General features: G+C 34.9%; 1 protein-coding gene across 2 annotated transcripts; it reads left to right on the forward strand.

Moving 5' to 3' along the window:
* Positions 1 to 1,189: 1,189 nt before the first annotated feature.
* LOC120432599 (rab GTPase-activating protein 1-like) lies at positions 1,190 to 22,647 on the forward strand. 2 transcript variants are annotated; one of them, XM_039597838.2, is made up of 9 exons: positions 1,190 to 1,289; positions 8,378 to 9,091; positions 14,585 to 14,942; positions 15,013 to 15,206; positions 15,320 to 16,680; positions 20,139 to 20,846; positions 20,907 to 21,155; positions 21,218 to 21,376; positions 21,436 to 22,647. In XM_039597838.2, exons 2-9 carry the CDS (start codon positions 8,587 to 8,589, stop codon positions 21,664 to 21,666), a joined length of 3,765 nt encoding a protein of 1,254 aa, XP_039453772.1. In that variant the 5' UTR covers positions 1,190 to 1,289; positions 8,378 to 8,586; the 3' UTR covers positions 21,667 to 22,647. The 2 variants fall into 2 exon arrangements, with proteins under 2 accessions (XP_039453772.1, XP_039453773.1); XM_039597839.2 differs by lacking the exons at positions 14,585 to 14,942; positions 15,013 to 15,206.
* Positions 22,648 to 23,324: the final 677 nt, after the last annotated feature.

Genomic DNA, 23,324 nt, shown 5'->3' on the forward strand with positions numbered 1-23,324 from the left:
ATATTATCTTGAAGTCGTATGTTTTTTACAGGCAGTCAAGGCATTAGTTGATTCTCACACTTATTTTAACCATTGCTATTGCTATTCTATACAATTTTGTTGCAAAGTCAGATCAATTTTTGTAAAATTTAAAATTTTCTGAGAATTCACCTTTTCCCGAGAATTTTGTAACCCCGGGAAATTGGACGCTCTACATACAACCCAGACTCGACTGATCAAAGTTTTACTTTTATGAAGTTCTACAGATTTACTTGTGATAATCAAACAAATAAACACAATATTAAAAAAAAAACATTTTATTTTCTTTTTCTTAAGTTGTTGCTCTGGAAGTTTTTTTAAGAATTCATATTTTTACTAACTTATTGTTCCACACATTTTCAGCATGAGTTACTTTACAAAATGTAGAGCTAGGTTTCAAGTTTTTTTTATGTTTCAGAACATATTGTGTAAAATGCCTAAAGGGTAAATAATAGTGTCGCAAATTTTATTTTTACTTTTTGTTAAGTTATTCAAAAGTATCACAAAATAGGCAGAACTAAAACCGTGCCGAAATTATTTAATTAAAATTATTTTAGATGAGTTATTTTTTTTTCTAAATTTTTGTTCTCGAAAAACATTGAAAACTTAAAAAGTATATTTATATTAGCCTAACCTTGAAATAGGAAAACACAAATTTGAGGAATAAAACATACAAAAGGTATCTTGACAAAAATATGTTAATTTTTGGAATACTGTTTGTATAATTTTAAAATTTTACTAAGGATATCCTGCCGTTTATCGAAAAGTAAAACACAATGCAATTCGATCCAGACTTTTGATCATGCAGGTAAATAAGATTTAATTAAAGCTACAGTACATTTTATTAAGACTTTTTCAAATTACTTGAAAATACTGTAAATAATTTTAGCAAAATAGTTTGATTTCACACAGATTTAAGTACATAAAACATATATGTGAACGTTTTTTGGGTTAAACACCATAATTTTGTTAAACAGAATTGTAGAATACGAATTCATAAACCTAGTTTTGCGTGTATTTGAGTTTGCAGATTTTTGCAGATTTTTGAAAAAAAAATTGCAGATAACTCAAAATTTCATCTGACATCCCTGAGCAGAGCTACAGATATTCAACGAGCCCGTGCAGACTTTTGAAAGCTGCACTCACTGTCATCACGATGACAGCAACACACAACACTTCAAAAGAGAAGAAAAGTCGTCAGCTCGAAGCAAATTGTTTTCCGTGAAAAAGCAGTGAAAATCGTCGGAAAATTGAGAATTTCCATTCAAAAGGTACGACCCGGGCGTCCTCGCGATATAAAGTCCAAAATTTGATCGATTATGACGTGGTTTTTTTGGGGTGAAAAGGCGTTTTTCAAAAACATTGAACTGGAAGAAAATTTTCGCTCTCTCTCCCTCCCTTGGCAGGGGGTGGCGAAAGCTGCAGTGGGTGGGTGGTTCGTGAAGTCTGGCTGTGGAAAAGAGAGAGGAGGAGGAGAGAACTGCGAGGTGGACTCTCGCCGAGATCGATAATGTTTGTGTTGTTTTTGTTTGTCGCGCTGTTCTTCGTGCAAGGCTGCTGCCGCTGAGTTGCTGCTAGTACGAGCGACTAAGTGGTTTCTCTCTCTTGATAGTATTTACATGGATTTACCTTGGGCTGAGTAGTGGAGAATTCATCATCGTGTGTTTTTTTTCTTCTGTCGAACTCAGCAGCTGGAAATTTTAGAGAATTTCTAACTAGCATAGCATAGCATAGCATAACGGGTCTGCACCACGCTGTAGGGGGTGCCACAATGGTCAATTCAATATTCTTAGACAATTTGATTGCTGCCCGGTACAACCAAGAATATCTAAGAACGTAAATTTCCACACTGTGCTCCAAGGCTACGCCCATACAGTCCCGTGGGGATTTGGGAGGGGATGTTTTTGTTGTTCACTAGTGGCAAAAGTGCAGGGAACCCATGCGACTTTTAAAAGTGAACGGAATATTTTTGGGAGGTTTGGAATGGGGGTTAGGGGAATTTCATCGGGCCGATGAAAATGGTTGAGTGCGTAATGTATTTAATGATTTGAATGTTTGTAAGTGTAAATGTGAGTCTGTAGTGTATTATCTAATAAGCATATAGTTTTGTAATAATGATAAATAATAAATATAATAAATATAGTAAATAAAATAAATATAATAAATATAATAAATACAATCAAGATGATTCCAGGAAGCTGTAAAAAAAACAGTTATTTAAAATATAAATGCTCCAGATGGTTCCCATGCTGTTTTAGAAAGTTTCGTTAATTTAAGCAATTTGATCATATATGGTATGAGGAGATGGTATATTACAGGAAAGGAATAGGATAAGGAATAATATGAACATTTAAATAAATCATATAGTGAGCAGACAAATTTACATGTAAACATTTGATTTAAAATAATTCCAGGAAGCTGTAAAAAATGAAAATAATTTTAAAACTAATACTCCAGATGGAAACACAAATAAAACAACAAAGACACAAGAATCCTAAAACGCGGCTTCGCACCTTCCACATAATTCGACATGAACACGATCACGAATACAGCACAAAAAGAACGCCACAAAAATCCATCTTCCCGGCGCTGCTGCTCACACGATAATGACGCGCAATAATATTCATTAGCACAATGACCCCCCTCACCGCATGCATGATATGAACACGATCACGAATACAGCACAAAAAGAACGCCCCAAAAATCCATCTTTCTCGAAATTTTAGAGAATTTCTAACTAGTCATTTAATTCAGATGAAAAAAATCATTCTCAAATTGTCTTGAAAAACAAGCTCAAATAGAGACTAATTTACGTAACTAAATTATCTGACGAACACGCAGCCAAAAAAAAATCTAGGGAGAGAAAGAAGCAGCAGACAGGTGAGAAGTGGACCACACGAACGAGTGTGTGGCCATCGAACGGAATTAATTCAATTGATCGATCTACGGCAGGAAAATTAGTGGCAGAGCAGAGCTAGTGGAGAACAAGACGAAACCAAAAATAGTCTCTTATCGGCTGGCTCTCATTTTGTGTGCAAGATAAATTGCTGGTGCGCTTCTCTAATGTGGATTTAATGTCATCGGAGACAAAGAGAGACTCGAGTTTGTGGTGTGGGTCGTGAGTAATACTGATGATTGTCGTTTAGAGCTATTGCTACAACACTGTTGAAAACAAAATAATGGTGAAGATCTGCGCAGCGTTCTTGCGAGTCGAAAGTCACGGATTCTAGATGAAACTTTGTTGACCCAATAAAGCAAGCTTTGATAGTATTTATTTATGCTGAGTGGCCTCCAGAATTTGATGCTTCATGTCGCATAACGATTCAATACATTAGGGTGGTCACTCGCTTGTCTATAAACATTTTTTTAAATTTTAGCTTGGTATGTTATTCGGCTCAATTCCGTAGTAACTTTTCAAAAGGGAGTAACTTTGGGTGCAAACAAACAGTTTATCCCACTTGCTCTAGTAATAGTGTACTTTTAGTGTGAGGAGGATGCCTGTTTTTTTGAATTCTTAATCTTTTATTTTTTTATCATTCTTAGATATAACATATTTTCAATATCAAGGTAATCACTCAAATCCCATTTTCAAATTCCCGACTTTTTTTAGACTTTTCCATAAACTCAAAGATAGACATTTTTTTTATCTAAGTAATGATTTCAAAAAAAAAACACATTATAAAAAAAGTTAATATCAACCATCAAAAGAAATCTAAACAAATTAAAAAAAAAAACAAACTATTTACAATTTTTGTAAAAAAAAGTAACTCAACAACAAATTCCTTAAAAATGCTTTCAAAATGGAAGCACTCTTAATTTTGATTCAGAGTAGAAACATTAACAAATAAAAGTCTTTGAAAAATACCCGAAAGCTTTAAAATACTTATAATTCCAATGTTGATTTTCATAACTGGCAAAAGTATAGTTTTTGATACTTCATTTAAACTAGAAATGGCAAAAAGTTAAAGATAACTGTATATAAAATTTTATTTTTTATCATATTTTATTTAAAATCAAAGAACGCTTAAAACATGATTACATGTTTTAAAGGGATTAAGAAAAATATCTAGGAATTCGTTTAGTTTTTTTTTTAAGTTCTCTTCTTAATTTTGTAAATGTAGGTAGATAAAAAATCAATATTATATTGATTTTTCAACCAATGCTGATTTATCCAGTTGTCAGTATTTAACTGTTTTAATTGTTTTCAATGAAAAATTTAGTTTGATAAGATTCCATGTTTTACAACTAACTTTATGTGAAACGTTCGGAGAGACACATTCTTTAAACAAATCTGTAATAACTTAAATCAATATTTCTTTAACATTTTTGCTTTTCCCATATTTTTTCATGTTTACATGTTTAATGTTTAAGTTTTTAATGTTTTTCATTCAGAACGACCAACGATTGTATTTTATTCGATATTTAAGTTTTCCGAAAACTGATAATCTAGCTTTAACTATAGTAATTTACCCATACTCACAAAAAAAAGTTCAAGATAAACCTTTGGAAAAACATATTTGAAATGACTTAATGAATATTTTCCACCAAAAAATACATTGCCAAACTCTAGTTGGAATCTTTTTTTCAAATATTCGATCAATATTTAAACAGAATCATAACTTTAAACTGGCCATAATCGTTAAAATTAAGTTCTTTTCTTCTATAAGTTTTTCATTAACTTTGTTTTTGTTTTAAGTTAAATTTGTTGGATAGATAGATCTTGTTTGATAAATAAAAAATAGTAAAAATCTGTTGATTCATAAAAAATATTCTGAAAATCTATGTCAAATGCATTCAATATTTATTAGGATTGTTAATATCTTCAATGGCCTTTTCATTCTGAAAAAGTGAAAGCAACCTTAAATTTAAAGTAAGTTACTGAGAAAAAAGTGAGTAAATTTAATTTGAAAATTGTACAAAGAGAGTTAGAAAACAATTTTCAAACAAGTATGCTTAGGATTCCCGACTTTTCCCGACTTTTTGAAAAAAAAAAAAAAATGAAAATCCCGACCTGCACCCTGCAATATATTTCTAAAATCATCGATTAAACTTAAATTTTGTTAACGATTTTCATTCTGGTTACACAAAAAATGACATTTAAAAAGAGGAGTCGTTTGAGAATCTGCAAGATTTCGTTATATGTTGCTCCTATTTTGTTTTATTTTTTTCTTTAATTTGGATGAAACCTTGTCCATGCATACCGAATGTCAACAAAAAAAAATCATTTTGCATCATTAGTTTTTCCATATTAGTCTCCATATAATTTTGGGGGCTGGTCATACAAAATGGGTATGTGAATGTATGAAATTCTGTATCTTGAGAAGGGATTTTCTGATCAATTTGGCAAATTTGTAGTTTATGATTAGGACTTCTCGGAAAAAAGTACGGACACTTTTTTTTATTAAACTTTTTATCATCAAAAGTTATTTGAATTTCCTTAAATATGTATTTTTTAATTTTGGAATTTTATTGATGTGTTTTAGTGAACTAAAAAACATATCTTCTGAGTCTTATTGCGTTATGGTGCAATATTTGGTCTAGGACAGAGGTGCCCAAACTTTTGGCCCTGCGGGCCAGATCTGATTTTTCTGAAGCATTGGCGGGCCTGAACTAATATTTGATAAAAGTTGATAAAGTAAACACATTTATTTAATTTTTTATACGATTGGGTTCTTTTTAAGTAAATAAATAAAAGAAGCAGTATTGCAATAAGATTCATATATCTTGATTTTAAGAATGAAAAACAAAAAAAAAACTTTCAAATATGTGTTTATTTGACTTATTCTAATTTTTGTTTGTTTAAAATTGTATAGTTATTGTTTTTGACGATTGCAATTAAATACCTTGATATAATTTTGGTATGAAAAAACAAAACATTCAAATTTCAATGCTCGTTGCATTTTTTTTTAGTTTGATTTCCTCAACACTACAATAAAAAAAATATTCAGACGAAATTTGGATTCGAATATCCTTTACAAAAAAAAACTTTTTACGTTATTGTGCACCTTTATTCAAATATTTCAAAATGATTGTAAACACACACCAAATTTGAAAAGTGTTTAAAATTATATATTATATCATTTTCAATTCGTTATGCTTCAAAATTCAAAGTTTATGAAAAAATATATTTTTTACTCCAAAATTTCTAGGCTCATCAAAATGTCTCAATTGAATATTTTTAAAAATTTTGCAGCGATCTTTTTTCAATATGAAAAAATTGCTTTTTTAAGCTTTTTAAAACACTTTATCACTGAAAAGTTGTTCTAGAAAAATACATTAGTTTTTGCTTACCTTTTTATTTTAAAAATAGAAAAAAAAACTTGTGTTTGAAGTAAAGACAGTTAAAAATGTACAATTTGTACATTTTCAGAAAACAATCCAAGCTTTTTCATAAATTTCACAATTTTACGAATAGATAATTTTGTTTTCTTGCACCATTTTTCAGTTGAAGTATCAATATAGAAATTATAAGAATTACTCAAACATGAAGAATGTTGTTATAATATGTAAAAATTTGGTTTCAAGCTTATTTTTTATAATTCAGACAATCAATTTATTTCTTTAATATTTCATGAACAGCCTTAAGGGCCGGTCATAGAACTATTTCGAAAAGCAGTCGCGGGCCGGATGAAATGGCTTCACGTTGGGCAGGCCTGGTCTAGGAGATATGATTTTTTTTAAATCGTGTTTTTTTAGAAATTATCGAAAACATGGACAAAAAAATTTAAAAAAAAATCAATGCAAAATTGAATTTGCAATTGAGAAGTAATTGTTATTTGTAATTTGTGCGTTTATTTTTTTACGATATTAACCTGGTAGTTTACAAACTTTTATCAGGTCGAGGAAATAACTGTAGAAAGAATATATTTTATTATTTGGTCTAAACTACGAAACCAGGAAAATTATCTTTTTGTAGACCTTTTCAAATGTAAAGCTTGATTTTGAAATTTTGAAAATATTTTTTATTTATATTGTAAGGTTGTATCTCAAAAACTAACTGCCCGATTTTCAAAGTTCTAGAGAGAAAATTGCAGGAAATTTTCTCAGCTTTTCAAAAATATCTTTTTCATGGTGGTTTTCTTTCAAGAAATAAAAATCCTTTATTCAAACATAAAAGTTGCTATAACATGAAAACGGTACATTTTATCGGATTTTTTTTACGTGTACTTATTTTTTTCTGAAAAGTCCTAATCATAACCTAAAACTTTGCCGAAGCCACCAAATCGATCCATAACCTACGTGGCAGTGTTGCAAATGAGTGATAGAAAAGCTATCAATTGATTATCTCTGCACCAAAAACATCCGAGAGTATAGCGTCCTTCACTATAGCTTGGGAGATCTCTTCTTGTGTCTCGTGATTCCCAGCGATGTCATTCTCTCTCTCTATCATTCCTCCCCTTTTCCTCGACCATGCGCTCTCACCGCTGAGTCTCACAATCTCTCCGAAAACTGCAATGAGAGAACGCGAGATGGTGATTAGGAGCCGACCACGCATGACGTCCCGTTAAACTGCGTTTGCGAAATTGGTTTTGTGGCGGCTTTTGTGGTTAAACGCTGTTGCGGTAGGATGATCGTGGAAGCGGGAATGAGAGAGAAAAGGAAAATTTCAATCGCGAGTGGGTAAACACGAAAACGTGTTCGGCTATGTTCGGCGCTGAGAGTTTCAATGAGGAGAGAAGAGCAGTTGTATTTGAGGCATGATTATTCAGGCGGGATAATTGTAGTTGCTGAGAGCTGATATTTTGATATTTTAACAACCCTGCCACGTGGACACTTTTTTGGAAATCTCAACCTATTGTCTATTGGCGAAATCGTTTAAATATCAATTAGTTAATAATCATTTAATTTGAAATTAGCATATTTTTCTTAATTTGCTCATTTTCTGTAAAATTTGCAACACAAAAGTAGGAGCAAGTAGCCACCCTAAAATATTCCCCCTCTTTTGCCTTTCCTCCCTCTCCCGCGGGTCCAGGTGATTCGACCTCAATATTTGTCAAGGCTGGCGCCATCGGCGAACCCCGGCCTTTCCAGGTGCATGGCCTTCTCATCTGGAGATTTTGCGTTTGCTCGATACATTCGTCGTTGGAAATTTGGAAATTCTTCGCCCCCCCCATAACTCAACTCGACGAAAATCAATAAAAGAATAGTCATGAAATATGAATTGGTCGTCGTCTATGTGTTGTGGCCGTTGCTTGGAATTGCACTCAACCTTTGCTGATCCAGCTCTCTACAGCGCGACACTTTTTCTTGCTGATTGTTGAGTAAATTGCCGCAACCGAGTGTGCGGTCCGGTCCGTAAATCGTTTTTCCGTTGTCTTTGAATAATATTGTTTCCTTTTCTTCTTTTCGTTTATTGCAGGTGCTGAGTGCTGAAATCAAACACAGAGAAACAATAGTGAAATGTTATTCCAATATCAATCAACGGTTTTACCTAACTTTTCAACAACTTTTGATCAACTTCGTTGAACGATCAGCTTGAAAAATCGTTAGGAGTTTATCGATCATCTTGCTGGAAATCCCCGCCAAAAAAAAGTCAGCTCTCTACTCATCCGACTTGCCCCCGGAACCATGGACCATGGCAAGTCCCCAACGCCACCGACCGAACTATCTGTAACTCCAACGACGCTCCCGAAGCCCGCCACCGACGACAACCTGAGCATCAAGTCGTCCGACTCGGTCACGACCAGCGGCGAGTACGAGATCGTCCCGGAGGCCCCGTCCCTGTCGGACGTCGTCGACGGAACGCTCCCGTCGCCCATCATGAACATTGTCAAAACGACGTCGAGCGGAGCGCGAAAGCCCCAGGAACCGATCCGCGAGCCGAAGCAACCGAGCGAGCTGAACCTGGACGAGTGCTTGGGGGATGACGAAGACGACGACGATCAGCTGGTGGTTCCGCCGGCGGCTGGGGGGCAGAAGAAGCTGGACGCCATCTCGCCGATACTGAACATTGAGGGAAACGGAAACGTGCTCGATCTGGAGAAGAACATGGACGAGGTGATTCACGAGCTGGAGGAGGAGCGAACGCTGAGTGCGAGTGACGATGGCGAGCAGTCGGGGAGTGCCAACAAAAGTGAGTTGATTGATTTCGTTGCTTTTATATTTTGCGATGGTAAAGCTGCGCGCTGTGTTTATTTTGGCGTGTTTGTGTGCTGATTTGGAGGTTTTTTTTATGCTTGTGCGTCCATAACTTGTGCGCATATAAAGGTCATTATAACTATTGTTTGTGACTTAAAAAAAAAAATATCCGGAAATCGAAATTGCAGTCAATACAAACAAAACAAAAAAATTAAGGGAAGTTCTTTAAAAATATTCAGTGTTGCAAAAGAGTGATAGAAAAGCTATCAATTGATTATCTCTGCACCAAAAACATCCGAGAGTATAGCAGGCCAAGGATTGATACCTAAGAGCATGCAATGGCACTGACCTTGTTGCGTGCTCTTCGGTTGACGTCCACGTAAGGAACATCCTGGAAGGAGCGCAACTAACTACATCCGTAGTTCTGTTAGATCATTCGAATTATCTTGACAAAACAGTATAGCTCTGGTTCCTTGCGAGTGTCCTATTTTCTTACCTCCACGTTGGCTTGGTTTTCATGATGACCTAGCTGGTGGCCTGTGGAAACGGATCGTAAACCTTTGACCACCGCGGGTCAGAGTCGAGACGGCTAAAAGAAAGGGGCGCGACAATGTGGGAAAGGGAAGTAATTTGTGATAGTAGACGGTATTGTTTTGATTCGCAGTATGTTGAGTCAACTGCTGTGGATGTACCTGAAACATCGCACAACGGGGTTTCTCTTCTCTTCATTCTCAGCTACCGCCTATCTCCTATTTTTATTTTGCTCTACTGATTCTCGCTTCTTCACTGATTCTTCTATTTAATATTTATCATTTGATTTTGATTTGACTAACTTTTGATTCTCTTTTCTCTCAAAGCTTTTCACTCTTATTTACCAATTGATACTGCTGTAATAATATCAAGTCTATTTATCATTTGCCTAATCTTTTTTGATTTTATTGCGAATTTATATATTTGATTATATAAATTATCATTACTATTATCTAAGCTTGTTTTGTATCTCTATTTATTAACTATTGTCTAATTTTACATCTAATACATCTAGCTTCTCATTTTTATTCTTTAAATACGCTCATCATTCTCTTTCTATTGATTCTTTGTTTTCTATTGTTTTCAATCTTCACCCTTTTTTCAAACAAGTGAGGTTTGAGCCCTTACTCAATTTATGGAATGGTTAAAGGATTAAAACAAATATTACTATTGTACTTTTGGTAAACTTTTATAACATGCTTAGGACCAAAAATTGTAATAAAACACCGCGACAAAAGAAATAGCAACAGATAAACACGACTCAACACTAGGAAAGATTTCAGAAGAAAACAATACACAGTAAAATAACAATTAGTTTTTGAATTCAAACTAAAATATAACAGTTTTTGCTTTAATGAAAGGCACACTATAAATGGTTAGGCGCTTATACTTACATCAAACCCTACGTAATGTACCACCCCCGGCCGAGTTAAAATGCGTAACCGGAAAAGAAGGTGTGCATGCCTGGCACGAACACTCAAAGCGTGTTCTAGCGTGCTGCTCGTACTGACTCAGAGCAAGGGTGAGATGTAGGTGTAAGGGCAGTGCGTGTTCGTCGGGAACCTAGTGCATAAGATCGGTCAAGGCCCGTTCTTACACTGAAAATTGCGAATTGCGAATTGCGAAAAACATCCGAGAGTATAGCTGCTGTCACTATAGCTTGTGAGATCTCTTCTGTCTCGTGATTCCCATCGATGTCATTCTATTTAACTATCACTCCTTCCCTTTTCCTCGACTATGCGCTCTCACTGCTGAGTCTCTCAATCTCTCCGAAAACTGCAATGAGAGAACGCGAGATGGCGATTAGGAGCCTACCCCGCATGACGTCCCGTTAATCTGCGTTTGCAAAATTGGTTTTGTGACGGCTTTTGTGGTTAAACGCTGTTGCGGTAGGATGATCGTGAAAGCGGGAATGAGAGAGAAAAGGAAAATGACAATCGCGAGTGTGTAAACACAAAAACGTGTTCGGATATGTTCGGCGCTGAGAATTTCAATAAGGAGAGAAGAGCAGGTTTATTTGAGGCATGAAGATTCAGGCGGGATAATTGTAGTTGCTGAGAGCTGATATTTTGATATTTTAACAACCCTGAAAATATTTAATCTTTTTTTTTAAACAATCGTCTTTAAAATCCGATAAATTAAACATTTTAAAAACTTGGTTATTTTTATTTAAACCATGTGCCGCGGAGTACCAAACCTTTTTAGCATGGTCCCAACGAATAATTGCTTGGAACCAAAATTCGAAGCGTGCGGCGGTGTGTCCCTACGCTTCTCACTCTCCCGTAGATTCAGAATTGTGTTGTTGTTTAAACACTCAGTGCTCAAAGTCAACCCACTTCAACGAATCATCTCTGCGGTAAACTTTACGCAGCAGGCTTTAACGTTTGTGATGTTTCAATGCATTCTAATGCACCTAAGGCTCTATCCAAAGAACGTACCAAACAATCGGCACATGTTGAGTGAAATCTTATCGAAAAATGCATTGAAAAAAAGATGTTGTCAACATAAAAAAATATAACCTAATCTTGTTTTTATTCAATGTTTTTTGTTGAATATCAAATAAAAGTACAAAAAAAAAATAACACAAATGCGAATAAATTTTGCTTTTTTTAACAGTAAAACACCTCGAAATAAACAACATTTGCGTGGTTTTGTCAATAAATTTACATTTTTGCTCATAATTCGAAAAATACAATGAATTCAAACGTCGTTTTCGGTATGGTATTGCTATTTGACGTCCTTTATAAGACCCTTGCCTTACAGTTGGTCTAAATCCATTCTAAAGCCCAAAACCAAGGGTGGCCCGTTCTACCCCCATGGTCCATTCTGCCCCCCTGCCCCTAACGAAAAATATGTTTCAAAAACTGAAAAAATAAGAAAAACTAAAAAAACCCTTCAATTTAAAAGGAAAAAGAATTAGAAATGGACTAAAATGTTTAAAACTTCAAGAAAATTTTTAAATTTGAAGAATAAAAAACACATTTATGAGTAAGACACATCTTGACACAAATTTTTAAAAAAAATATTTGCAAACTTTCATTACAAAACTATAACAAAACATCCCCTTTTTATTTATTTTAAATTTTTTAAATCTTTAAAATAAAATAAAAAAATATAATGAAATACATTCAAAAACTACATTTTCAACAAATAAAAAAATCCAAAAATCTAAAATAAAAAATATATTTACAAAATCTAAAATAAAAAAATATTACAAAAAAATTATTTACAGAAAAATTTAAAAAAATACTTGAAGAAAATTACCAAAATAAAAAACAATTATGTAATCTAGTTTCAATTCTAAATCATTTTTTTAATCATTCAAATAAAAGAAAATATAAAAATATGTTCAAAAAACTGAAAAAATAAGAAAAACTAAAAAAACACAACAATATAAAATGAAAAAGAATTGAAAATGAACTTGAATGTTTAAAACTTCAAGAAAATAAATAAATTTGAAGAATAAAAAAACACATTTATGCGTGGACACATCTTGACGAAAAAATTATATTTTTCTCAAACTTATTTAAAAAAAAATATTTTAAAACTAACTAAAACAAATTATAGCATAATATATTCCCTTTTTATTGAATTTCAATTTTAAAAATCTAAAAATAAAATAAAAAATGTAATAATATATTTTCAAAAACAAAAAAAAAGTTTAACTAAAAAGCACTCTTTTTAAATTTTTAATATTAAAGAAAAAACAAAAAGTTAGAAAAAAAACAATAATTGAAGAATGAAAAAAACATCCTGGAGCTAAACACTTATCTTGAAAGTAAAATACATTCAACCGGGGAACCAAACGTTTTACTAAATAAAATCTGTTAAAAAAGTGTTTTCCTTAATTTCAAAAATAGTTCTCCTCTTATTCATCCAACTCGGTAAACGTCGTTGTATAATTGTACAACTTGTGTTGGATAAATATTATTAAAGTATTTCAAATTTTCTATTTTTCAAAAATTTATATGTATTATAGACAACCTTTTGCACCACAGTGCATAATGGTGCAACATTTAGTTTTGAAACAGTGTTTTTTTTTTAGTTTTTGTCTTTCCGAAAGTAAAATAGAGCAATATTGGTATCGAGAAAATCGACAACCAGAGAGTCGACTGTATCGGGAAACTTGAAAACATTTTTTCGAAAACGAATTTAAAGATTTATTTTTCAAAGCTTTGAAAAATCCTGCATTTTCCTTTTTTAACATTTTGAGTGTCAAGTTAGTTAACTATAATTAAGAAAATGTTGATGAATAGCATTATTTTAATCTTTCCAAAGTGTCATCATTTTATCAATGAACATGATTTCGAATCGAAAAACAGAATGCATTTTCGGATTCTTTGGACAATTTTTTACTAGGAAAAGGTTCAATAAGTTTGAAAATAATAATGTGTTATTGAAACAATTGAAAAAAAAATCAAAATTTATAGGCATTTTCAGGTGAACAAATTTCATATAAAATGTGAAAACTTTTGATTCGTGCTTCGAATTCAGTTTAAAATGCTGGGGTAAATAGATATTTTTATAATCAAAATTATTTTTAGCGAACTTCAGGCAAAATTCTGTCTTTTTAACAATTTACCTAAAATTTATATGTATTTTGTTAAAAAGCTTATAAACTTAGTTAACTAAGTAAATATAAACATTGACTTTTTTTCTTAAAACCTATGTCAGCAACCTTAGTAAGAGTACATTTGACGTGTTTGAACAAATTAAATCTTATTAAAAAAAAATATGACTGTCAAAGTCATCCCGGAATTTAAAATATTTTTTTTAACTATTTTTAAACGCAATTGAAAAAAAACATTTTTTCAAAAATGGTGCATGGAATTTGTGTGGCCTACCCTAGTACATGTTTTAAAAATAATAATCTTGAGAAAACCCATTCCAGTTGGAAAAAAATCCAAAAATAAATTAAAATCCTATCAATGTCACCCCGGTTCACGGTAATTAAATTTTAGTTCGATCAAGTATGTATTACGTACGTTACATATTCAGGAATTTTGCGTTATATTTTTTTAACTTTATCTTCAATAAGAAAAAGTTATTATAAAGAAAACTGAAAAAAATAAATAAATAAATAATAGTTCAGCTCACACCATGCTGATAATTTTGCAATTCTATTGAGAACACTTTAAAACAATACCAGCGGATAAGACTATCATCGCAGCTGCCGCATGCCGGCCCCATTACAGAGTCTCCCTGTATTGATAGTGTAGACGAGCAGCTCCTCGGACCGAGTTGCGATATTTATATTTTTTAGTCTTTTTTTGCAAAGAAAGGATGGTATTGTGCTGCCGATTTCGATTCCGTTCCAAATCCAACGAAGAAGGTGTTCTGCTTTTGCTCGTCGCCTAAAAAAAATCATCTAAACTAACAAAAAATTCTCGTGCTTTTGTGTATTTGTCTCTGTTTTTTTCGCTTCCCCCCATCACAACTTCATCCCATGCCCGTGAAGCTCCCGTGCGATGTGTCGTCGAAGGCAAGCCTCAGCTGTTGCCGCTTCGGGAGTTTGCCCCGACGACGACGATGGCAGCGCCGCCGCCGCTGCAATCGCCGGAGAACCGCGTCGGCCATTCGGTCTTTTACGACTGTCTGGCGAGTCCGGTCAAGCCGACCGAAACCGACGACGAGCTGTCCGACATTGACCAGGAGTGTACGATTTTCAGTGGCGTGACGTATTTGGGGGCGACCCGGATCAACGCGCCCAAATCGGAGAAGGAGATCCTGCAGAAGGTGGCCGAGATGAACGCGAGTTCGCCGCTCGGGATGAAGGTGTCCGTTAGCATACCGACCCGCTCGGAAGGATTGGTGGTGTAAGTATTAATTTGATGACCGCGTGTAGTACAGAAGAACAGGTGCGCTAACCGAGGTTCGTTGTTCAAGGCTCAAGGAATCGGAGACCGTCGTGGCGACGTACGAGGTGCAGCGGATTTTGTTCTTTGCCCGAGGACCGGCAGGGTCGACCAACCAGGCGTGCTTTGCGTTTACGTGGTCCCACGGCGAATGCCAGGAGACGGCCACCCACCAGTGCCACGTGTTCCGGTGCAACATTCCCGAAGCGGTCAACCAAGTCAGCGGTAGGTCGCTTGTGTGCTTGCCAGCTTGTTTTTGTTTCTGTTACCTTCTGTTGATTCAACTCAAATTGATATGTAATTAGTCTTGCTAACGTCAGCATTTCGTATTTGAACAGGTTGCTTCGCGAAGGCCTTCCAGCGTGTGCTTCCCGCGAGTATTCCGGCCAGTATGACGAGCTCGCTGGTGGACAGCAGTGCGACCGGTGCCGGCGTTACCAACGTGATGTTGGCCTCGATCACGTCGGACTGCGCCGGGAATCCGATTCAGTCGGCGATGTACGAGTTTAGCGTGTCGCTCGAGATCAAGGAGAAGGACAAGAACAGTTACACGACGGTGCCGCGCGATGCCAAGGCCAGCTTCAGGCTGCGGTGCAACACGGACAAGGAAGTTTCCATCGTGGTGAAGCAGATTCATTCGGACCAGTTTCCGCCGTTGTTCATCGAACGGTGCTTCGGAGTGCTGCTCAGCCCGGGGAAGATCGTACGCCAGGCGGACATGCAACTGTTGGACATGGTCAGCATGGGTTACATCAAGTCGGACGTATCTCCGGCGCCACCCCAACAAAACCCAATGACCGCTTCGATGACCTCGCTTGGTCCCGTGGCGGCAGCCTTCGTCCAGCTGCCGTACCAAATCCGCGCCGAGTGGAAGGCCAACGACAAGGCGTTCGAACAGCTCAACACGGAAACGCAGAAAAAGTGTCTCACCGTTGCCGTAGATCTAGTCATCAAGGGAATCCAGGAACCGGTCCGTTTCGTCATCGAAACCTCCGTCATGATCCTCTCCCAAAGCGAACTCCGCATCATGCAGAACCTGTTCACCAACAAGCGTCTACTCGTAATGCACTACTACCTGACCCTCCAGGAAAGCGGAGAAGGTAGCTGGAAGGTCGAGGCGATCGACCACTCGGACGAGATCGTCGAACCCCAACCCCCGGCCTCGCTCTCACTGAATCTCAACTTCAAAACCTGGTCGTTCAAAACGTCCGCCAGCGTTCAGTCGATGGAGTTTGACGACTCCAGCCCGGATTACAGCTCCGACGGTGACGAACCCCTGCTCAGCGGCACCGGCGAAGTCAGCAAGGATTGCCCGGTTGCTCTGCTGGACGAGTGGAACGAAATTCTGAAGGAATGGGACCGCGACAACCTCGACCGTCGGCCGCGCAACCTCACCAATCTCGTCCGGTGCGGCATTCCGGACATCCTCCGTGGGGCCATCTGGCAGAAGCTCGCCAACGTGGAGAACAAGACGGACATGACCGATTCGTACCGCGTGCTGCTGACGAAGGAGACGAGCTGCGAGACGGTGATCCAGCGGGATATTAATCGTACGTTTCCGGCGCACAAGTTCTTCAAGGAGAGCGGCGGAATGGGACAAGATAGTTTGTACAAGGTGTCGAAGGCGTACGCGGTTTATGATGCCGAGGTTGGGTACTGCCAGGGGTTGAGCTTCATTGCGGCCAGTTTGCTGCTTCATGTGAGTACTTTGAAAATTGACTAAGTTAAGCTTAGTTTCTTTTTATGGATCATTCTATTGAAAAAACGTTTGTTTTTTTTGTTTATTTGTCTGTTTTTTTTTTTTGTAAATTCTAACGCTCTTGAAATATCAGATTTTACAATACTAAAATACTTAAATTCTTGAACACTAAAATTCCAAATTTAGGATTTTAAAAATTGCAAAATTAGTAACTGAAATTCAAAAATCCTGAAATTCAAAGATTTATAAATTTTAATGTTGATAATGCTCCAATCCTTAACTTCGAAAATCCCAAACAAAACTCAAAATTATAGAATTTAAAAATAGTTTAAAGACCTTCAATTGAAAAAATGTAAAATTCAGTTCAAATTTGAATTTTACTTTTTTTAATTTGAATATTTTAAAATCATAGAATTTTTAAATTTGTTTTGGATTTTCAAATTTAAGGATAAAAAAAGGATTTTTTAAGATAGAATTCTAGAATTCCAAAAGTTTTTAATTCTCAAAAAATTTTGCGATCTTGAATTCCAAAATGCAAAAACTCTCTTTAAAACAAATCCTGATTCTTAAATTGTCTAAATTCTAAAATCTGAAATTAAGAGATTCTAAACTTCCATAATCCTACAATTCTCAAATGTTAAACCTTTGAAAGAATTAAAAAATTCTTCAATTCTTTAATAATCAAAAAAAAATCACAACCTCAAAAAAAATAAAAATTCTACAAACTCCATAAACTTTATAATTTATAAATAATGTTAAGTTCTAAAATTATAACGATCTCGTATTCAAAAATTCTAAAACTCTTTAAAAAAAATCCTGTCTTAATTCTAAAAGCTGAAATTAAGAGACTTTATAATTCCAAAATCCAAAATACAATTCTCAAATGTTAAACCTGTTCATGTTTTCTAAAAAAGAAAAGGTTTCCAAAATCATAAAAATTACAAAGATTTGTTGTCCTAAAATTCTGAAATGTAAGTTCTCATATTCTAAAATTCTATTATTAAATTGTTTAATTAAAAAAAATCAAATATTTCAAAAATTCCTAAAATTAAAAAAAAATCCAATATTTTGAAAATTTTAAAAGTTTCAAAATTCTAAAAAATTTATAAAATCCAAAAATTCTGAAGATTCTAAAAATATTCAAATTTCTCAAAAAAATCTTGAAATTCCGAAAATTCCAAAAATTCCAAAGATTCAAAAAAACTAAAAATTTCACAACTTCAAAAAAATAAAAATTCCAATAACTCCATAAAAGTTAATTTATAAATAATGTTAAGTTCTAAAATTCTAAAACTCTTTAAAAAAAACCTGATTCTTAAATAGTCTTAAGCTGAAATTAAGAGACAGTATAATTCCAAAATACAATTCTCAAATGTTAAACCTGTTCATGTTTTCTAAAAAAGAAAAGATTTCAAAAATCATAAAAATTACAAAGATTTGTTGTCCTAAAATTCTGCAATGTAAGTTCTCAAATTCTAAAATTCTATTATTAAATTGTTTAATTCAAAAAAAATAAAATTCTAATATTTCAAAAATTCCTAAAACTTCAAAAAAAATCAAATATTTTGAAAATTTAAAAAATTTCAAAATTCTAAAAATTTCATAAAATCTAAAAATTCTGAAAATTCCAAAAATATGTATGTTTCTAAAAAAAAACTTGAAATTCCGAAAATTCCACAAATTTCAAAGATTAAAAAAAACTAAAAATTTCACAATTTCAAAAAAAAAAAAATAAAAATTCCACTAACTCCATAAATTACACAAATTTCAAAAATTCCATAAATTAAAAAAAAATCTAGAAATTCCAAAAATTTTAAAAATTTCAAAGATTTCCACAATTCAAAAAAATCTAAAAATTTCATAAATTCTTAAAATTTAAATAATTCTTAAAATTACACAAGTTCTTAAAAAATCCATAAATTCAAAACAATCCTAAAAAATCCAAATTCTCTAATTTTTTTAAAATAAAAAAAAAACAAATTTTTAAATAAATTCGAATAAAAAATATATAACAAAGTTTAAAAATTTAAAGAAACATAACTCTTGCAAATTTTGTTTATGCCTATTAAAAATACCAAAATTCAAAAGAATCCAAATAATCCAAAAATTAAAAATATTCCAAACACCAACCATTTCCAATCTTCAATAAAAAAAATCCAAAAAAAATCTCTAGTTCAAGAATTCTAAATTTCAGAATTGTGCGTAAATTCTAAAATTAAATAAATCTTATAATTTTCATAAAATTAAAAAAATTCATAGAATCTAAAAATTTTGAAGATTCTAAAAAAAATTAGTTTTATTTGTTTTTTAATTCCAAAAATTCCCAAGATTCTAAAAAAACAAAAATTGTAAAACTTCAAAAAATTCTAAAAGTTCTACAAGTTTTATGAATTTCGTTAATTCCAAAAATTTCAATTATTCAAAAAAAAAATCAAAAAAATTAGAAAAATTCCACAATTTCTATAAATTATCTAAAATTCGCCCCATCCCCTTTAAGTGTTCAAGTGGTTTATGGATGGTCCCAAATTCCAAAAATTTAATTAATTCAAAAAATCCAAAAGATTGAAAAATTCCAAAGATTTCTACAATTCCATAAGTGTCCAAGTGGTTTATGGATGGTCCCAAACTCCAAAAAATTAAATAATTCTAAAAATTCAAAAAAAGATTGAAAAATTCCAAAGATTCCCTCAATTTATACAAATCTGAAAATTCCATAAATTTCATAAATACAAAAACTTTAAATAATTCTTAAAATTTCTCAAATTCTAAAATAATCCATAAATTCGAAAAAATCATTATAATTTTTTTTAAATACCAAAAAATAAAAAAAAAACAAAATTTACAAAAAATCCTAAAATTTTAAAAAATCCATGCATTCAAAAAAATATTAAAAATTTAAAGAAACATATTTAACTCTTGTAATTTTTTTTTATAAATATTTAAAATACCAAAATTTAAAAGAATCCAAATAATCGAAAAATTAAAAATATTCCAAACATCCAAAAATTCTAAATAATCCAAAAATCTAAAAATGATCAAGCATTTCCAATTTTCAATAAAAAAAAATCCAAAAATATCTCAAGTTATAGAATACTAAATTTCAGAATTCAAGAATTTAGATATTCGTCCGTAAATTCTAAAATTAAATAAATCTGAAAATTTTCAAGTTCCGAAATTATTTAATGCTTTAATTTCTAATTCTAATATTCTAATCTTATTAGCTTCTAAAATTTTCTAAGAATAAAAAAAATATATCGCAGTAAGTTGGTAGTACTATTTAGATTATGAAAGCATAAATTCTAATATTCAAAGATTCTTGAATCTTAAAAAGCATTGAGCTTTCAAGAGCACTCAAAGTCCAGCTTAAAAAGCGCCGATTGCACTGGGAATGACGCTGCCTATTCTCGCGAGTGCACTGCAATTTCCGTCCTAAACAATTGTTCAAATCCCCCTTTCAGATGCCAGAGGAGGAAGCGTTCTGCGTGCTCGTCGCTCTGATGTACAATTACGGCCTGCGCGACATGTACAAGATGGGCTTCGAAGTGCTGTACCTGCGCCTTTACCAGCTGAATCGTCTCATGAAGGAGCAGCTGCCGGATCTGTACGAGCACTTCCAGAACACGGGCGTCGAGTCGCACATGTTTGCCAGCCAGTGGTTCCTGACGCTGTTTACGGCGCGTTTTCCGCTGTACTTTGTGTTTTACATACTGGACGTGTTTCTGCTGGACGGCGTAACGGTGCTGTTCCAGGTGGCGCTGACGCTGCTTTCCGTCTGCAAGAAGGATTTGTTGGAGTTGGATTTTGAGGGCATTTTGAAGTACGTTAGGGTCACGCTGCCGAAAAAGTGCAGGAGCGAGGGTCAGGCCAAGCGGCTGATGAAGCTGTCGTTTGAGTGCAAGGTGAAGAAGCTAAGGAAGTACGAGCTGGAGTACATTGCGAAGAAGGAGGAGAGCGAGCGGGTGGAGCGGGAGAAGAAGCAGTACGAGCTGAAGTATTTGGAGGAGAGGGCGAAGATGCAGCAGGAGATGTTGGCGTTGAACGAGCGGATGGAGACGATGATTCGGGATGACAAGAAGAACAACGGGATCATTACGGACTACAAGCAGATCATTCAGCGCCAGGAGCACGAGAATAACAAGCTGCATCAGATGTTGGATGATTTGACGGTAGGTCGTCTGGCTTAATAGTTTGAAGTGTTTTGAATAACGTTGGGACTTTCTTTGAAGAAAACTGTTTCTGCGTGCACGAAGTGTGCCGGCAGCATACCGAAGTCATCCCCGTTGCACAAGAGTTATGGCAAGAACCTGCAGCTGGCCAACAACGAGAACAACAATGCTGAACAAACCATCCACGGCGGAGACAGCAATCTTGGCCCGCTGGATCCGATGCTGATCGCTACCCAGCGGATACGAGAGCTGGAGCTGGAGCTGGCCCAAACGAAGCTCGCGCAAGTCGAGGCCGAGTGTAAGGTTCAGGTGAGTTCTGGAGTGATGTCGTACAGCTAAAACAATGTTCTAAAATGAGAGTTAATTTTCAGGACCTTCACCACCAGCTGAACGCCACCCTGACGGAGATGCAAACCAACCGGAGCAGCTGGCAGCCGTGGTTCTCGAAAACGCTAAACTCGATCCAGGAAAAGGTCGTGACGAGACGCGACGCGCCAATGCCCACGTTCCAGTCGTACACTGAGCCAAGTGTAAGTTCGAACTAGCTCGTTGAACGATGTACGCATTTACAAAAAAACATCTTCCACAGGTAAAACTGCGCGAACATTCCCAAACCCTGCCGACGCAGACCCAGCTGCGGAACAAGCTGAACCAACAGCAGCAGCAGCACCAGCAACAGCGGCACAGTTTGTCCCACGCGATGACCTGCGGCGAAGGAGGCGTCGTGGTGGGCGCCGCCGCAACCGGCAGTGGTGGCAACAGTGCGGCGGACCACGTGATCTTGCGGGACTCCGCCCAACGGTGTCATAGTCTGAAGTGAATCCAGCCATCATCAGTCCAGAGGAGGAAGGTAGTAAATACACACACTTAACACTTTAACGATTATACACGGAGGAAAAAGTAACACACAGAAGTAGAGCAGATAAGTTAAGTGCAGCAGCCATGATATTCTCACAAACACACACAATGTTACTCCAAATCTGATCTATAACAACCATGCACTACTGGTTACGTTAATTTTAAAATTCATCAACAGAGCTAATCAGTTAGGATTGTTACATTTTAAGGCATATCTTAAGTGTTGTATCGCGCTTGAAGAACGTTACAATTGAGTCTCACTCTGTACTGTAATCAAATTATTGGTTTTGTTCTAAAAGCTTTCATCGAATTTGATTTAAAAAACCTGTTTTCTTTTTAAGTTGGCTTATAATATATTAAACATTATTCGAGAAGAAGAAGAATCAATGCATTTCGTTCTGAATTAAAACTGAGAAGTGTATCTCGTAAGAAATAAAATGAAAAAAAAAAACATTCACAGACCGCTTGTCCCAGATGCGGGCTTCACACATCCAGATAATGCAAATTTTTAACAGTTACAAGGTTTCCGACAGTCTCCGCCACCGCTCCAAGCTTGTAATGACAGCAAGACGTTATCTAGGGACGAACTTCGGCTGCCTGTTTTTGAAAGGATAATTAGATGACGGTTCCCTCCCACTCTCCCATAGACGCATTTTAGTGCAATGTAAATAAGCAAACTTTTTGAGGATATTATAAAATAATTATGAAAAAACATGGTAAGAAAGAAGTCGTTTGATTGCCCCTGTGCAAAAGCAACAACATAAAACAGAAATATAAAATATAAACAGAAGCCAACCACAACCAGTAGCACAGCATGCAAAATCTCCGTAATTATATTCCTGGTCATCATAAAATCAAATTGTGTACGATGTACTCCCCCTCAAAACAAACTGCAAACGTTTAAAAATATATAAAAACAAGAATTATTTATATTATTCGCCCCGACAAACAGCAAGGCCTTTTCATTTAATTGAAAGAAAAAATCACTGCGTTGTTCTTCACTCCACGCCGCTCTACAAAATCTTCAAGGCGGGCCCGGCGATGATTGACGAATCGACAAGGTAAAACTGTTGGGAGGCAACCACCCAACCAGCTCCATGGAGACGATTGTGGTATCGATCAACAGATCGCAGTGTGCTACTGTGTGCGGTCAACTGTAACTTTTCATTCCTAGCAACGATGCCAGATTATTTTATGGGAGATCTGTATTTTCTTAAAAATAAATCTGTATTTTATCTGTATCATGTCAAATTCGAAGCCTTGCAAAACATTTTTAAAATTTTAACATCAGATTTAAGCTTTTTAGTGATATTGAAGCATAATTCAATTACTAAATTGTTGAAATTTTTAGATATAATCAATTTAAAAAAATCTGTATATACAGATTTTTGTGATTTTTGGGATTCAAAAATCTGTATAATACAGATTTATCTGTATATCTGGCATGGCTGATTCCTAGTCTGACGATTCTTCAATAAAGACCGTTTTTCTAAAGCTCCTCTGACTTCATCAGGTTATGGGCCCAGAGTACGCTCAAGAAGTTTGAAGTTTTTCAAGGTTTCAAGATGTCGGAGGAGAAAATTTGGTTGCTGGACGGAGCGAATTTCGGCAACTGGAAGT

Source organism: Culex pipiens, chromosome 3 (assembly GCF_016801865.2).
Source record: "Culex pipiens pallens isolate TS chromosome 3, TS_CPP_V2, whole genome shotgun sequence".
Lineage (NCBI taxonomy): Eukaryota > Metazoa > Arthropoda > Insecta > Diptera > Culicidae > Culex > Culex pipiens.

Coding starts and splice junctions, on each gene's coding strand:
- LOC120432599 (XM_039597838.2), top strand. CDS start 8,587: ATGGACCATGGCAAGTCCCCAACGCCACCGACCGAACTATCTGTAACT. Junction 20,847..20,906: donor AGATGTTGGATGATTTGACG/GTAGGTCGTCTG, acceptor CTTTCTTTGAAG/AAAACTGTTTCTGCGTGCAC. Junction 21,377..21,435: donor AGTCGTACACTGAGCCAAGT/GTAAGTTCGAAC, acceptor CATCTTCCACAG/GTAAAACTGCGCGAACATTC.